A 17,402-nucleotide genomic window follows, 5' to 3' on the forward strand; every position below is an offset into this window, starting at 1 on the left:
TTTTTGCAGCCATGCATCATATCTGTCTGTGGCTCACAGGTGCGTGATCTCCATGACGACTTGGGCACTTGAGGTAGAAATATGAGCTGGTAAGTCAAGGTTACTTTCCATCCTCCTCCCTTCCGCTCAGTGCAATGCCGGTAATTACATGTGATACTTTTTGGACTGGGCTGTGCTCATATGGAGCAGAGCACAGACAGTGAGTTTTAATTCATCTATGCAGTTTGAACACCTCACAGGGATCAGCAGCGGAGCCCCACATGTCAAGGGGCTGTGGAGGGGCTGGCACAGGGTCCTTTCCTGGGGCTCAGTGACGTCCCTTGCAGGGGACACTGATGCCCCACCAGTGGAGCACAGAGAGAAAGCCCAGGTAGCTCCCCCTGCTCTGAGTACCGGGTTTGCTGACTGAGGGCCAGCAGTAGGGAAATGCAGGTAATTAGCTCCTTTGTCCTTGCTGGATACCAGCAGAAACAGAAACATAAATATTGAATTATAAAGACAGAATGTATATAGTCATGGAATGTATACATACATTATAAAGTGGAATTTCAGGTCTAAAGCATTCAGTTACCCAGTGGGTACATTGAAGTTTTGTCTCTTTGTATGCACAAAACACTTCCTCTTTCCATTGGTGCAAATGACTTGAAATGAATAATGTTTTTCTTGTTTGTTAGCATCATCTCCCCCTGTAGTCCATCTACATGAAATGCAGTGTTCTGGAACATGAGAAAGGCAATACATTTCCTCCAGTTCTTTGTAAGCTGATACGAAGTAGACAGACACCTTCTGAAGTTTTGTGCATGCTGTGCTCTTTTTTTCTTTGCTGCAACAAGAAAAGTCTTTTCTTTTAACCTGGCTTACTTTGAAGAAGTAACTCAGGAAGCTTCATGGCCTCTCAAGGTAAGTGCATCTATAGTCTGTATTTTTAGATCATGTTTACAGAAAACTATAGTCTTGTTTCCAGCAATCAGCAGTCTGATGAAATGAGAGTTTCAGGCTAGAATCACAGCAGCCAAACTATGGTTGTTTTGGCTTCCTTTAATTTGTCAGCATTCAAGAGGCTCCTAAGGAGACTAAAATCTATACTGGAATGTTATTTGAATAATATATGTTACAAAATGTTAGTATCTGCATTCAGTCAGAAAATGGTGTGTTCATGTGTTTGTTTTTAAACCTGTCAGTATAGGCTGTATGGAAAGACATGTATTGATCCAAGATTAAAACAGATTTTTGCACTATTCTTTCCTATTCCACTTTGAAAATACAAAATCTGCAAATGCTTTTCACTTTCAAAACTGCCCAGAGTAATATAGGAAAAATAAATATCTGAAGAAGAACTGAATTTAACCAGATTACTTCTATCTGGGTTCATTTTTGTCATGTATTGTCTTTGAGCTGCAGCCCATTGGGTATTCAGGGCTACAGATAAACACTATATGATCAGATATATAGTAGTATGCTGATCTAACAAGCCATCAAAATTCATTTTTTCTATTCTGACAAATACTAAAACTAAGCAGAAAGATACAAATCTGTTTTTTCTTAATGTGAATGCAACCCCACAGAGGTCACCCTGGTGTGACGTATGGAGGCAGATGCTGGCCCAGGGAGATCCAGCTATGTCTGTGTGTTTGCCAAATGTTTACCACCCTCATTCCCCCCTACAACATACTTAAGACATTCAGCATTTTCAGTGCTTGAATTTATACAGCAGCAAACAGATTTAAGGGCATTGTTGTACTATTGGAATATATGTTTTTCTCTAAGGAGTATACATTTTGCTTATTTTAAGCCATATAAAAGAGATCTGGTTATGTGTATTTTAATGTATAGCTATTAACAGAAGCAACAATGTATTCATGTTGTGTAAAATAGTGCTCGTAATGAAGGAAGTTGATAATATGCTTCTATAGGAGCCAGTAGCTCCCTACATTATGATTGTACGGAATGCTCACTGTATCATATAGTAACTTTTAAGTTCTCCCATACCGTAAATGAAATATCAAAGAACCACAAAAAAATAAATAAAAAATAGACAAAGCCTCAGAGTAGCTTAGGTTGTCATCAACATATTTACTGCTTGATTTTTGTATAGCTTAAAATTTGACAGGTAGAACTGCAATTTGTTGACTTTTTTCTCTTTATTATCCGAGAATAACACAAACACTCGGCCACTTCACAGCATTTCATGTAACAACAAGAGTTATGGCAGTAACAGAACCCTGTGAGGTAAAATGATGCAGAAGAGCATATAAAATATTTATCACCCAGTTATATATTTTTAAAAGCCAGCTACAAATTCAAAAGGGTTGCTTCTTCTTCCTGTGGCCTCAGACTTTGAAGGAAAGCAGTGGCTGCAAAGGCAAATTAAGATCAAAATATGATTAAACAATGAATCAGCCAAACTGGGTTCAAATAAAGCTAAAGGATCTCATTTAAACCCACACCTGCAAAATAGATCTTCAGACCTAGAGCCCAAATTCCTTCTGGACTTCAGGCCTTATTGTGCCCAAGTATTGTTATGCAGGAGATAAAAATGATCAGTCTGAAGACTGTTTTCTTGCTGAGGCACAGAGGCTCAGTTTAATACGAGGACTTTCAATGTACATGCTGAGAGCTTCAGCTGGCTCCTGCTTGTTCCAGCAGAGCTAGTGTTACTGAAGGCTGTGGAAAGATGCTGATAGTGAAACCAATGGGAGTGCAGAATCAAATGGCAAAGGAGCTTGCTGCATGGAGAGAGAAGATGCCTGTGTATATGAGCAGATGCATGCACAGAGGTGCCAGTAACAGTAAATGCCCACGTTACCTCCAGCAGCACTGGTCAGGGTAAACAGCATTGTGTCCTAAAGGAAGGGTTTGCAACAGCAGACGAGAAAATGCAGCTTACCGGTATCTGATCTCCTGTTAAGATTAATGAATAATGCACTGGAAGAAGCTGTAGACTTTTCATACCACAGCAGTAACATGTAGCATGGAGAATCTGAGATCCCTGGAAATTTTATCTCTAATTAAAGAGAAAACATGCATGCCCTTAAGATGCTGGAAGGGAAGCCAGCCCTGACAGGTAGCTGGGTGGACATCAGCACAGCGGCAGCAGTGCCAAGCAGCCCATGCTCAGGAGCCCACGGCCACCCCATGTGTGAGCACGGTTCAGCTCCAGCCTTGTCCCAGCATCTCTGAGTTTAGTTTTATCTGAAGGGGTCTCAGTTTGCATGCTCCAAGACAGCTTTGTAGGGTGAACTGGAGTGCTGGAACTGAGGGAGCATCAGGAGATTAGCTTCAGACCCTTGCTCTTCATCTGAACTAAAATGCTGATGTAATTCCAGGCAGAATGTGACACTAATGTCCCAGTTTGGATCCGAGCAGCTAGCTGCTGTTTGACACTGCTCATTTCTGATTTTTTTTTTTAATTATTTTCTCCTCCTGCAGAATCTCAACAACAAACAACTGCAATCTTTAAGGATTACCTCCCTGGTTCTTCTGGCCTTCCTGAACATGATAAGCCTGTTGAACCCTCAAGCCTCTGGAAGCAAACATCACATGCTCGTAACTTGCCACCTGGTCTGGAGTATCTGAATCAGGTCCTGAATATTTTCAAATGCTAAAACTGTTCTGTTTTCATCATAGACTGATAAATTTGGGAGTGTTCTTTTTTTTTTTTTTTTTCTTGTGAAGAGGGAGTTGGAGAAGGGGAAGCTTTTTGGTTGTCTGATATTACTATGAAATAAGGAGCATAGGACTAATAAGCTCTTCCTTCATTGCTGCCATTCTTTTTTATGGAAAACCATTTGTTGTGTGTACAGTTCTCCTTGCCCCCCAAACACAATTTTCCTCTCTCTAAGACTCGCTTTTTCCTGATCATAACTTTTATCCCTCTCATTGTCCTGCCCAGATTCCTTCCAGCTCCTTAAGAGCTCACTTCCAGGGAAACCACTGCCAACCTCCGTCTGACCTCAAAACTAGTCTGGTTGATGAAAACAAGCAGTGTGCTGAAGGAACTGTCACATTCCATCCTTTTGGGAACATGCAGGTCTTCTGAGCAAATTCCTTGTGCCCACCAGGACAGTGCCCTCAAGGTTAGAGGGAGGGTCCTGGGAAAGCCATATCCCAAGGGGATGACATGGTGACTGAAAGCCTGAGCAGCTGCAGACCCACGCCCACTCTGTTTTGGGCTGTGGGGCAGGAAAGGGCTAATGCCAAAGACAGAGAATTGCATGGAAATGGAAGCTAAGGTCACAGGCAGGGGAGGGAAAGGGAAAGGGAATGGTAAAAACATCTTAATCCTGGTGCTAAGTGTGCACCTGTTCAGCTTGTCCTGTGAAACCACACAGCCCCTGGAGCTCAGATCAGTGGAGGTCTGCAGCTCCATAGCTTCAGCAGGTCAGCTCCAAAAGTTTCATCTATTCCTGATTTTTTTTTGGAAGTCCACCCCTGGCTACTGCTTTGACACTGTCTCCAGTTTGCATTTCACAAATGGCCAGATCCTGTCACTCTTACATACATCGAGTAACACTTCATGCATCCCAGCTGGTATGTCAGAGGAAAGAATCAGGCCCACAGTGTAGTCAGATGATGGTGATACACACACTTCTGTTGTATTTGTGTTTAGGTAGTGCTGAGAAATGTTTGTTTCACTTGAGGGCTCTACTTCAAATATGCTTGTCTGTAGCTTGGTTTAGAAACAGAAATTGAATGCATTTTATATTTGAAACCTAAGCCACTTAGATAGCTAATGAAACCAGGAGACCCTTCAGAAATCATCTTCGATGTGGTGTTATGATTTTCATTTCATGGTGCCTGTGCACAAAATGATATGTGTTGTCAATTACAGAAGTGTTTGTTCACAGACTGTCGAGCTCCATTTTTTAGTCAAAAAGTGATTGTGATAGTAAATACTTGCCAAATTACATATTCAGTCTTCTGCATGAACATGAATTACACCTCAGCTTTAGCCATACAATGTGGGCAAGCAAATTCTATTTCTCCATTTTATAGAAGCTTTACATCTGACACAAAGACAAAAGAGCAAGGAGCTGTCAGAACTATAACTAGAACTCAAGACTTCATTCATGCTTGTTCTCAACCCAATAACCATGTGCCTGTGCTGCAGCCCTTCCTAATTATTCTCAATTTGCTCTGCTGTCTGAAGAGAGTAAAAAGGGTGTGCAATGCTGAGCCAGCCTGGCTTCCTGACACAACCTTTCTTGCCCCCGAGCAACCCACTGCAAGTTTTCTGTTAAGGATTTTCATTGTGTAAGAAAAAAAAAATACACCTGCTTGCTGGAGAGTGGCTGTAGAGTGTTAAGCAATCTTTACCGAGGTTCAGCTTCTCCAAGGTCAGGTCTGGCTGTTAATGTGGTCTGACAGCATCCCCTGGAGTAAGGGCTAGGGGACAGTAACAAAAAAAATAGCGATTGCACCTCTTTGTGTTGCACTGAAGATTTCTGCTCACCAGGATTTTTGTTACTGATTCAAGCTTTGAATCCAATCTGCTGGAATAAGGGAGGTCCAAGGATGACTTGTGGGTCCATGTCTGCTGTGTCACTGCCTGTGATGCTGCATTTGTGAGAGGATGCAGTCAGCCTGGCCCTCACTGTCGCCCCTGCTGGCCAGGGAAGCTGTGGAAGAACTCTCCCTTCTCCCTCATTCTATGGATTCTACTTTTCTAGATGACTTTTTTTTTTTTTCTAAGTAATCCAGTCTTCTGCTCCCTTGTATTTAGATCTATTTAGAGATTCAAACATCCCCTCCTCTGATTTATTGGCGTATACCACACCTAGTGTTTCCATGCGTTGCAGAATGTTTTGGTGCAGGATGATGCTCATACTTGCTGTGAGATCCCCACAGTCTTATACGAAACAGGAACTCAGGTGTTGGGAACTGGCACAAAGGGCATGGACATGAGTCCATGGAACAATTGTTCGATCTGAGCTTGCTTTAAGCAACCAGGAGTAGGCCTCAGCAAATCCCATGGCCTGCTGTAGCTGAGCAAACCAAGCTACCAGGGCAACTATGAGAAGTTCCCACTACAGTGTTCCCACGTTGCCCAGTTGAGGAATTCAGAAAAATATTGTTACCAGCAGCTGGCTTCAAGGACAAGGTCTACGTGACTGCTAATCACAAGGGGGTTGTTTTCTTGTAGTTGTTTGTCTGAGTGCTTTTGACCAATAATCTTGTGTGAAACACTGTCCGCCCCTGTTAAGTTCACTATAAAAGTCAGGCTATTCGGGCAATAAAATGGAGCATGATCTGACTCTACTGGTGTCTGTCGTGCTTTTGGCCGTGCTTCCTCTACACTCAGGGGCCAAGCATGTAGTGATGGGTGAGAGGAAAAGAAAATATCTGTCCTGTTAAAGCTGGAAAGAAGTATTTCCCTCTGGAAATACACACCTGAAGCCAGCCATGCTGTGGAGCAATGCACTTGGCTGTTCAAAGCTCTTCGGAGACTGACAAAGTAACGCTTCTGCCCTGGTACACTGATACCATGCTTTCTGTAATTACCATGAAAGTGACACCCTAAACACTTTTCTACAAGACAGGTTACCCAAAAACCATGATTAACTTCCAGATCACAGCCATAGTTCTTGGAATTGTGCAGTGTCCAACCCAAAGGTCATTCCTTTGCCCAGAGCAGGAATAGATGGAAGAGACCTGAGATGCATTTTCCAAGAAGATCAATGTTGTGTTGTGCCACTATCCAGGCTTAACCAATTTTGTAAGAAGTTTCCTTGTTTAGATTTTGTTAGACTGATCAGATGTAAATTTAATACTGACAAAACTGAATTCTGACAATTAGCTGTGTATAAGGAATTTAAACACATCTGAGCTCAAGAGGACCGAGAGCCATGTAAACCAAAGGGCTTTGGATGCTTTCAAATGCAGTGCAGAATTCTCTTAATCCACAAGTGTCCTAATAAAAGATGCATCAGAATGGCTGCCTTGCAGAAACAAGGCAAAACAAACAAGCCTAACAAGTGGTACTGCTGTGTTGTCTAAATATTGCCTCTGCCTGGGACACAACAAACTAATACACAGAGCAAAATCACTCAAAGCTTTTAACAATACAGGCTCATTATTTTTCTTTTCCCTTTGAAAATCTATCTGCAGGAAAGTAATACATATTAAAATCAATACTAAAATATTAAAATAGCTCTGCCATCTTTAACCTGTTTATTCATTTTTCATCAGCAGAGCTCTGTACTAACTTCCCATGAGCTCTAAGGTTTCTCATATCTCATGAAATCTAAATGACAAACAGCAAATATTCTTGGGAGAAGATTTTTAAGTCCAAATATTTTTTATTATTTCTGGCATGTGCATTCCAGAGATTAACAAAAGGGATACAGAAGTTTCTCTCTTACAAGTTTTTCTTTGCTGCCTGCACTAGCTGCAGGAGATGACTGGAATTGATAAATGGCTGCAACAGTTGGAATGTGTACCAGGTAAGATTTGTCAATTGTAAAATATACAAATGCCAGAGAACTGCAACATGCTGGTCTCAGAAGTCCATCACGTGCTTTTTGACTTCAGCTGTGAGTAATGGCAAAACCCTGTGTCAGCTGTCTGATACCTACCAGGGTTTTGAGTAGAAGGAACTAGCAATGCCTAACATGTCAGGTAAAACATGCACAAAAAGTCACATAAAACTGGAAGGTGGGCTGAAATCAAGGTAGACTGAAATTAAGGTTTTGTAAGACTGGTGATTGTTTTCTAAGCCAGAGTATGGCAGAGGTACAATAAGCACAGAAAAGCTGTGTGTCATGGCAAAGAGTTTTTCTCCTGCATTTGTAATCATTTCACGGATGAGGACAGTTTCAGACAGTGAAGTGTAGGCTCTTCCAGCACTCACTACCTTGTTTTTTGTTGTTTTTTTTTTTTGTTGTTTTGATTTTAAACAGCTGGACCGGATAATTATTCATCAGCAGGTGGAGCTCCTTGAAGGTATTGTGCAGTACTTATCATGCTCTAATGGTGCTGGTACACAGGTATCTCCAGAGGGTTTTCAAGTCTTCTCCCCATCTTGCTGGAGTCATTGCAAAGTCTTCTGCTGACCTTGCGTCAGGTCTCTACTGTGGTGGTAGTACAGTGAAATGAGGAAAGAAGGATCAGAAAGAGCCTCTGCCTCAGCCCTAAAACCCCTCTCTCAGTTATTAAAGATGAATTTTTTCCATAGATTGGAAGGATGGTTGTTGTCCTTAACAGCAATTAACATATGACAAGTGAATAGAGAAAGAAAGGTCAGAAAAAAAAAAAAAATGAAGCATAATTTTATTTACATAGTTCCTCAAAATTTCAAAGTTTCAAGTTCTGCAAGTAAACCATTTTTTAAATGCATTTCTCCCTCTTGAAATGTTTGTGGCCTGATTCTTGGGTACCTCCCTGAGTGCAAGTTGTCACTGAAGTGGGATGGCCTCATATCATTATTCTTCACAGGTTAAAAAGAAGAAGCCAAAAACAAAACTCAGGACATGAATTCTGTTTTGTGATCTATACTTCAGTGTACAGCAAACCAAAGTCTTTGAACTAAATGTTCTTTCAAAATACAGAGCTGCCATTATTATATCATCATTATTGTACTTTGTGTAATTTCAAAACATTTTTTATACAGTCTCTGTTCATAGATTTTAGAATATATAAGGCAGAGAAGACTGAAGCTGTAAACTTGTATGCAAAGCTGAATTTGGTGAGTCTTGGCAGAGGCTACCTCTAATTCTAACATTACAGTAACACCTGACTTGTTTTGCTTTATTAGCCATACTTGGCACAGAAACCTGCAGCAAGTATGAGATAAAAAACCATTTGGGACAAAGAGTTTACTTTGCAGTGGAAGAAAACGGTTGCTTTGATCGTAACTTGTGTTCGCCTATAAGGTCTTTCACCATAAGGATTGCTGATAACTCAGGCCAAGAAGTGATTACAGTGAATAGACCCTTGAGATGCAGCAGCTGCTGGTTCCCCTGCTTCCTGCAAGAGGTGAGTGCTGCCTAATTGCCTTTTGTCCGAGCATCTCACTGCATGTGCTCAGCATTAATTAAGCTTTGTGCAACTTCAGTGAGGATGGCAGGAAGGAATTCCCAGCCCCATCCCAGCCCCGGGCTGTGCGGAGAGCAGCTTCTGTTCTCACTTCTGCATGTGTCCAGGCAATATTACAAGTGAGAGGAGAATAAAAACCTTATACTGGCTACTGGGCTATGTTCTTACTTCCTTTAAAGACCATTCTTACAAAAAGGCCTTAATTTAGAAGCAATTATTGCAGAAAAAAAAAAAAAAAAAGCTTCTTTGAGCGAAAAATACAGAATCAGATTTTTTTCATTCCATTTTTGTCTTCTTCTCATGCATCTTTCTTATTTTATGAAAATGTTTTATAGCATGACTCACCTACCTATTTTATTGGTGCTGCATCAGGATTTTAGAAAAAAAGGTCCTCGGGTAGCACAATTACTTCATGAAAAAGCCTGTAGGATACTCGCTGATTATAATACTTTTGCATTACATTGCGCATTACTTTTCTCAAATCTTACATTGATGTTAGCTTCTAGTGCAGCTTTTGAGGTTTGCATTGTTCACTGTATATTAAAACATATATATATATATATAAACACCATTAGACAGCCATTAGATATCCAGTTCATGATTCAGTAAAATTATACATAATTACGTTCAGTAAATAAATATTTTGCAGTTATCTAAATGATACAGTATTATGGAAAAATACACTAATATAAGACCAGTTTATAAGATTTTGCTTTGTTTTGTTTGATAGCTAGAAGTGCAGTCCCCCCCAGGTACAATAGCTGGGTATGTTGTACAGAACTGGGACCCTTTTCTGCCTAAGTTTACTATACAGAATGAAAGCAAAGAAGATGTTCTAAAAATAATTGGCCCATATGCAACCTGTGGCTGTTTTGAAGATGTTGAGTTTGAGGTATGTTACTTACGAGTGGTAAGAATTTTAAAGTTACTGCTTTGAATGAATTTCTCACTTGAAAATCCTATTATTCTACCCTTAAAAATATTAAAAACGCTAAAATAATTTGGGAACATAATTACAATGACGTGCATTGCAGTTCCTGACTTCTACGTGCAGATTCCTGCAGGTGTTTTCTGAACAGGAGTGACAATTCTGCATCCATTTAACATCATTTGTCAGGAGAAAAGTAATTCTGAAGAGCTGTTGAAATATTTAGAGGGAGATTTATGAGATGAGAGGGAGAATGGGAGATGATTGAAGAAACCATGGACAGAGGTTTCTGATGTGAACAAAGCTCTTTCTCTTAGTTAAAGATTCATAAGAGTTCTGTGTTCTTCAGAAGAGTTCAGTAGGGATTGTCCCAAATTTCAGTATAGTCTGAGAAACATGAAGATGGCTGCACAATCAAGAACATATCTGTTAGTTGTGGGGGACAGTGGTCCACAGCAGTGATACTACTGTGACTTGGAGCACATCAGAAACACAAAATGGGGGAAAAAAATCTGTTATGAAAGAAGAATTGGTATAAATTTTCACAATTACCTTCATCCACTTTTCCATCAAAGAAGATGCTGATATCTCCAAATGTTTAAGAGAGACCCTTTGTTGAGTGCCATTCCTAAAAGTAAATCTGACACTAATAGAGTATTTCAATGACAAGAACAGCCTGGCAACTATGGCATACTCTGCGTACTGGGGCAGTCATTAATTCTGTTAGGATATAATCAGTGCGTATTAGATTTCTTTACTTTTTTTTTTTTTTTTCCCTATCTTTCATTGGTGCAGGTAAAAGTTCTCAATGAAATGTCAACCATTGGCAAAATTTCCAAGTACTGGTCTGGATTTGTAAACAATGTTTTTACCAACACTGCCAACTTTGGGATCCAGGTCCCAGTAGATCTTGATGTGAAAATCAAGGCAGTGATGATTGGTGCATGTTTTCTCATTGTAAGTATGAAAAATCAAGAGGTAGTTTCATGGAGCTGGGCAGCTTGTGGGAACAAAGGGGCCCTTGCTGTCAGCTGTGATCCTACAAAGGCATACATGCAGTGAAAAGTCAAACCACTGCCTGGAGGATAGCAGTTCACTGGAAAGCTTTTATTTATTTATTTATTTTTCATTCCATTTTTAGTTTTTCTATTTTTGTAATATTTTGTTCACTAAACTTTTAAAATAGTATTCTGTGTGTAGTTCAATATCTTGCATGACAGGATCGAATATCAAATGTAGCAAACTTCCCCAAGCTTCTTATCTGCTGTGTTTGTATGATCCATAACAAAGGTTATGGTAGCTCTGGTGGTAATTTAAAACACTGAGCCCAGTTCTTATGTTCCAGGGCAAAACCAACCATCTAAAAATTAACTGTTCAAACCTGGTCCCCAGCTGGGACTCCTTGGTGGGGAGGGAGGCAGCTGTCGCTTCAATAACTCTGTTGAGTGTTTTGCATGTATAATATTCAGGTCATATGATTTCTCCTAAAAATAAAAAAAAATCTCTTGTGAAATTAATTGTAAGAAAAGAATTACATATGAAAAAGAGAATACTGTTATTTTCTTAATGCCTGCTGCTTTTGTCAACTTTAACATGTTAAGAGAAGCATGCAATGGTATCAGTCACCTTCAGTATATACATCAGAAAACACAAAAGGACAAAATTATGTAAATTATTCACTAGAAAGTCTTTGCTTTAAAACAGCAACAGCTGATATTTAGTTTTTATTAGGTTAGAAATGTAACTTGTGGTACTTAAGATTTTTGGATTGTCCTCTGAAACTCTGGTTGCTCAGTGGCAAAACAATGTAAGTTGATTGACTGACCTAGTTACTTTATGTAATAAAAGCCTACAGATATGACTTTTCATATTAATTGTTGTATTTTTGTACCTTCCTTACATTCACAGTTTGTTTATTTGTAGGACTTAATGTTCTTTGAAAACTCTCTGGATGGATTATAACAGGATGACAGAAACAATAAAATATGCAGAATGTGTTTCAGTAAGTAAAAATGAACATAAATTGATCTTCTTGCTTTGAAGACTTATATGTTAGATACTTTCTAATTCTTTTTCATTTTCTTCCAGAAATCCCTTGAGCTTTGGACATGATTTTGAACTGCACAAATCCTTGTTCCATATAGGAAAAGAAAGGGAGCTAATGATGCTGTTTATTAAAATATTTCTCATGTAAATAATAATTTTGTCATGTATGCATTGTAGCTAAACATATACTTTTCCCATAGAGCACTGTTGCTTTGGAACAGTGCTATTCTGTTCTTTCCCTTTTGATGTTTCTGCATGGGAAATCATGAAAGATTAGATGAAGACTTGCAGCATCACTGATGAAAGTCTATGTTTAAAGAACCCTTTGATGCTCTGTGAGTTATGCTACCAGTTACTAACCACATGAAGGTGTGTTGTGTGGGTTTTGCTTTTGCTTTTTCATAATTTTAGAAGTAATTTTCTGATTTGTAATTTAATTAATATCAGCAAACTGAGTTTGAGAGCAACAAATATAAAGACATCACCCAATGTGAACTTCAAGATGGTACCTATTTAAGTAAGTTGAAAAAAAAAAAAAAAAAAAAAAGAGAAATGATGTTTGCTAGTAATTTAATTTTATGGCAAAGATTTATTTAATGAGCAGCACCCAGAAATTAGTCTTCCAACACTAGAGTGGGGAACAAAAATTTCATTCAGAAAATCTGGATTTTCACTGCCTATACTGAAGGCAGGAAATAAGGTTTGAGAGAGAGTCATCCCCTGTGTGCTAGAGGTGCACAAACCACTTAACATTTGAACTATTTGATTCTGAAGGAATCAGAAGGATTCCTTCAGATTCTGAAGTCTGAAAGATTCTTGTTCCCATGAACAAAAGTCTTTTTTTTTTTTTTTTTTTTTTTGTCCTCTTCATAATATCTGGTGGTAGATAGTTTCTCATTCAGCCTTACCTGAGGCCACTCTAGAGCAAAATGCCTTCCAGGGACAGAATTATTCTTTCCCTTTGGCAAAGGACTATACAACAGCAGCTTTTTCTATTTCAGGTAAGTTTTATATAGCTGTTCATTCCTGCAGTCACACCTCATAATATTGTTCCTAATCATTCACACCAACAGGCTTTTACTAATACAGGCATCCTGTCTAGGAACATCCATGATACACATAAAATATACACAGAAACATTTTTGTTGCAAAGTATTTGCTGTGCAAGGTTGCTTATGTCTCTCTTAAAAAATACAATGAGTCCTTCAAGAAGCAGAACAACACCATAAAATACTGATGGTAAAACCAAATGCTGTCATAATCACCAGTCAGGTTCACAAGGAGAAGATTTTACAAATCCCCTGGAATGCAGGATTTTGTAGCATGAACTGGTAATTCAATTCTTGTAAATAACCAAACACACCAACGGAAGGGAGAGGAGATGATGAATTATTCATAAAAATGAAACAGAGCTAAATTTATCAGGTGATTAATTCTCAACAAATATTTAGACTAATTTTAATTTAATGTTCATGGATATGAATTCAAACACAGTGAAGCCAGGAAGCAGCAACTAAAATTCCCATAGCGAAATTAGCTCAGGAACGCTTATAGATTTAAACAGTATGTTTTAGATTATATACCAGACTTGGGTATTTATACAGAATTACATATGTCTTGAAAATAATTGTGGTTAACAAGCTCTGACAATCATCATTATTTGTTAACCGTTTTGTTACCAGCTCTCACTATAATTCCTAGCAGCACATCAGGCTAGAGCCATCCACAGTGGTGAGCTCCAGGGAAGCACTGCCATCTCCCCTCCCGGTACATTTCCGTGTTCTCTACCTATGGGTATAGTGGGCAAGATGCTCCCTCCTGTGGAAATTTATAGTTTTGCAGAGAGGTACAGATGACATGCCAATTTGCTCTTCTCACTAGTTACACACTGGTGTAATTCTAGTAAATTCTGTCCTTTTGCTGCTGACTTAATCTAATGCAGACTGAGGAAAAGAGCAATATTACTGTTTTAATTTATCCCTTTAAATCACCTTGCTACCTTAGACAGAAGTAACTGTACTGTAGCAACAGTGTTGGGTCTCATGTAATACCATGTTCTTGTACTCGTGGTGTGTGTGGCTGAACTCAGGGCCTGGTGAGAGCAGCTGGTCCTGGATTATCAGTCACTCTTCCAGTTTCCAGCCCTCTGATGACCCTTAGCAGCCAAAGACATCTTTAAAGCAAATGTGTTCAGTCCCCACTGAAGTCAATATAAAACAAGGTTGTCTTTACCTGCAGGGCTGAATTTGGCCATGAGTATCCACACATGCCCTGTAGGTGAATTATGCATACTTTTATATATTTTTATATATTGCAACCAGATGATGGTACTGTATTTCTTGTTCTTAGTGACATTGTTGCTTGTTTTGTATGTTAATACACATTATTTTTCTTTTTCTTTAAAAAAAAAAAAAAGGAAAAAGGTAACAGATGTGTAGGAATGTATGAATGTCCCTGTTTACAGCCAGGGACAGCTTTTGAGACATACAGAAACAGGCTAAGCCCCTGGATAAAACAAAGCAGAGGGGCTGGGGCAGCTCTTGCTGGCTAGGAGAATTTCCTCAGCAGTCTGCTTGACTTTGGTCCTAACTTCAGCATCCTGGTATAAATCTAGTGCCAATGCCAGCAGTTTTTCAACTGGAAGTTCCTTCACTTAAACTACAGTTGCCATGGGAGAGCAGGAATTCATGCTGCCAAAAGATGAAATCCTAAGTGATATTATGAAAGAAAAGTTAACGTACTACAAACATTTTCTAAGTAATAAGAATGTTCTACTAATGTTCTTATTAACACCAATGCATTTCATGTGATGGAAGCTACATGAACTCTTTACAAAACCTCCATTTCACAATTCCCCAATGCCATGAGTGGCACTCCAAAAATTTGGTATTCCCCCAAAGGAGAACAGATACTGTCTAAAGCAGAGTCATGTCCTGAACATCTAGAAAGAAATATGTTTGTTCTAATGAAAGAGAACTACTCTTGAAAGCGACTACTTTCCCATTTGCTAGCTAGCTGTGGATCTGGGTAGTACATAATTCTTGTGTGCAGTAGGTGGCAGCAACAGTTCATTATTGGAATATTTAGCTACAAGTGTACCCGGGACACTGATTAAAGATCAACATGCTTTTAACCTCTAATTGATTTCCAAACTGAAATGGAGGATTTTTTCTTTGTTGCCTGATATTAAACCTTTGGCATAAGATGCTTGATTGTCTTTATTGCCCCAAATTTACAGATGAGTCATGGTGACATATTTTGTGACATCTGGTAGATGCACGGGCAGAATCCAGTCTACCTTAAAGAGGGTTCTTTTGGTCAGTCCAAAATCTATTCTGTACCTGGATCATCTCTACAACTTCCACAGGTGGAGAGGGGAGAAGCTGCAGTCCCAAGGCACTCCCCACCTTCTGCAGAAACAAAGTGATGTGTCTAAAGGAAACTGCTTTGTGGTGGGGTCCCTAGAAGTGTGGGGAAGTTTTCTATTAGTGAAATTTGTCCATGTGTCGTATTATCATGGTCTATCACCATGTGCTGTAAAGATGGAAACCCTTGGTACTGCCACAACCCCAGGTGACACCAGTACGTGGGAGGGAGCTGCTTTGTCCATGGAAAGAGTGGCAACACAGAATCTCTGCAGGCTCTGAGATCTTTGGTTATCTAATAATTTGCAGTATGTGAAAGTGCTTTTCTTTGAATTACTGTGATGCATATATTGAAAAACATCTTTTTAATTATTTATTTTAGAATTAGACAAACCTAGAAATGATGTAAAATAATCATTTTCTAATGGAGCTAAGTGGTAGCTCTCATTAGGAAAACCAAAATGCAACTTCCTCCTATTAACAGTCTTCTTATTTGTATTGCTTTCCTTCAATTAGAATGATATATTCTCTGTTAGAATGATACATACTAGTTTAATTCAAAGATTAGCTCTAGGTTTTTAAATGGTCTAGGTTTAAACCTAGAGGTTAAAGAGGTTTAAACCTAGAGGTTAAGCTCTAGGTTTTTAATATTTCTCTTCCTTAAAAGTGGCTCCATGGTGGGGGTAAGGACTTTAGATCCTTAGGAAAAGATACCCTATATTCTGTGAGAAGAGATTTGTTATTTTTTCTGGAATCCAAGATACTTTGCTAAACCTGATCCCTCTTAAGAATGCCTTAATGCCAAATCATTGTTGAGGTACTCTGTTAGCAATTGCTGTGAGATGGACTTGTTTATTTGCCACTATTTTGTTCCTTCACTCTTCTTAAATGAAGCTAGCAAAACAAGCCAAGACAGATACAATTTTCTGCTTTCTTTTCTATATTTGTTAGGGTGCATTTGTAAGCACAGTACTAACCTCTTACAAAATAAAGGTCAGCTAGACAGACTGACACATGCCCAGTGACTGTACCCAAAAACGTGTACATTCCTTTGGAATGGACATTCAAGAGGAAACTCTTGGCACTGCGAAGAGGATGTCTGCAGGTGACTTCATTGTTGTGCATCTCCTGGGTTTCCATTGAAAATTCATCTCAATTCACAATTAGGTCTTACATTCCAGTCTCTTTGCAAAAATGGTAGAAGAGACTTCTCACCCTCATTCTCTTCCATTTTCTTCTTACAAAGGAGAACGAACCCTGACATTTTAGTATTTCTGTAGGAATTTGCCTTGATAACCATGAAGTCTACTTGAATTATACAGATTTTGTACTGAACCTGCCGTGTTATTGTACCTGGGACTATGCAGTGCAATGAACCTTGGATTTCACTCATTCCCAAAAAGGTCCCATCAAATTTCATATCAGACCACTGTTTCCCATGTGGAACCACATCCCAGGATTGGCCATGGAGCAAGGCAGCACTGATGTTGACCTGGCTACTTTGTCAGTATTGGTTTTATAATATATGTATTTTATTGTAGTAATCCTCAAATAACTATGTAATAAAAGACGTCATCAAGACCACCTGAGTTCTCACATGACATCCTAACTGGGAGAAAGGTCACTGCCCACCTGTGGGACCTTATTGACTGTGCTTGCTAGTAAACATTGACAGGCTAGGCTTAGTGTGCAACAAAGCACAATGGCATTATGTAAAAGCAGAGGACAGAAGTGCAGGGAGCCACAGGGTGGCCCCACGAGAATGTCACTGCCACCCAGCTGGCCCCAGGTCGAGGCTTCCCTTCTGCCTGCGTTTTGGGAACACGAGGCTGGAAAATACGGATGCCCTCACCACAAATGATCTATCCTTAACTTTCTGTTGGTCAGTCATAGCATGACTAATAGTGTTTTTATTCCAGTAAATGGCAGTTATTGAGGGGAAAAAAAATCCCACAAGTCATTTCAACAGGACATGTTAGCTCAATGCATGTTTCCACCCTCAGATATTACTGGCAGGGCCTTTTTACTCC

General features: G+C 39.3%; 1 protein-coding gene and 1 long non-coding RNA gene across 2 annotated transcripts in view; one reads left to right on the top strand and one right to left on the bottom strand.

Moving 5' to 3' along the window:
- PLSCR5 (phospholipid scramblase family member 5) lies at positions 1–12,159 on the top strand. The gene is made up of 9 exons (XM_084530268.1): positions 1–89; positions 675–900; positions 3,430–3,581; positions 7,899–7,941; positions 8,753–8,973; positions 9,764–9,925; positions 10,757–10,918; positions 11,885–11,963; positions 12,050–12,159. The coding sequence occupies exons 2-8, from the start codon at positions 888–890 to the stop codon at positions 11,921–11,923; spliced, it is 792 nt and encodes a 263-aa protein (XP_084386394.1). The 5' UTR covers positions 1–89; positions 675–887; the 3' UTR covers positions 11,924–11,963; positions 12,050–12,159.
- The window catches only part of LOC311441774, a 26,882-nt gene continuing 11,533 nt past the window's right edge, over positions 2,054–17,402 (bottom strand). Inside the window, exons 2-3 of the long non-coding RNA XR_014696209.1 lie at positions 11,343–11,445; positions 2,054–2,354 (exon numbers count right to left, since the gene is read on the bottom strand). This is a non-coding gene — a long non-coding RNA (uncharacterized lncRNA). The remainder of the gene's footprint in view (positions 2,355–11,342; positions 11,446–17,402) is intronic.

The sequence above is a fragment of the Aythya ferina genome (assembly GCF_964211825.1).
Source record: "Aythya ferina genome assembly, chromosome: 9".
NCBI lineage: Eukaryota > Metazoa > Chordata > Aves > Anseriformes > Anatidae > Aythya > Aythya ferina.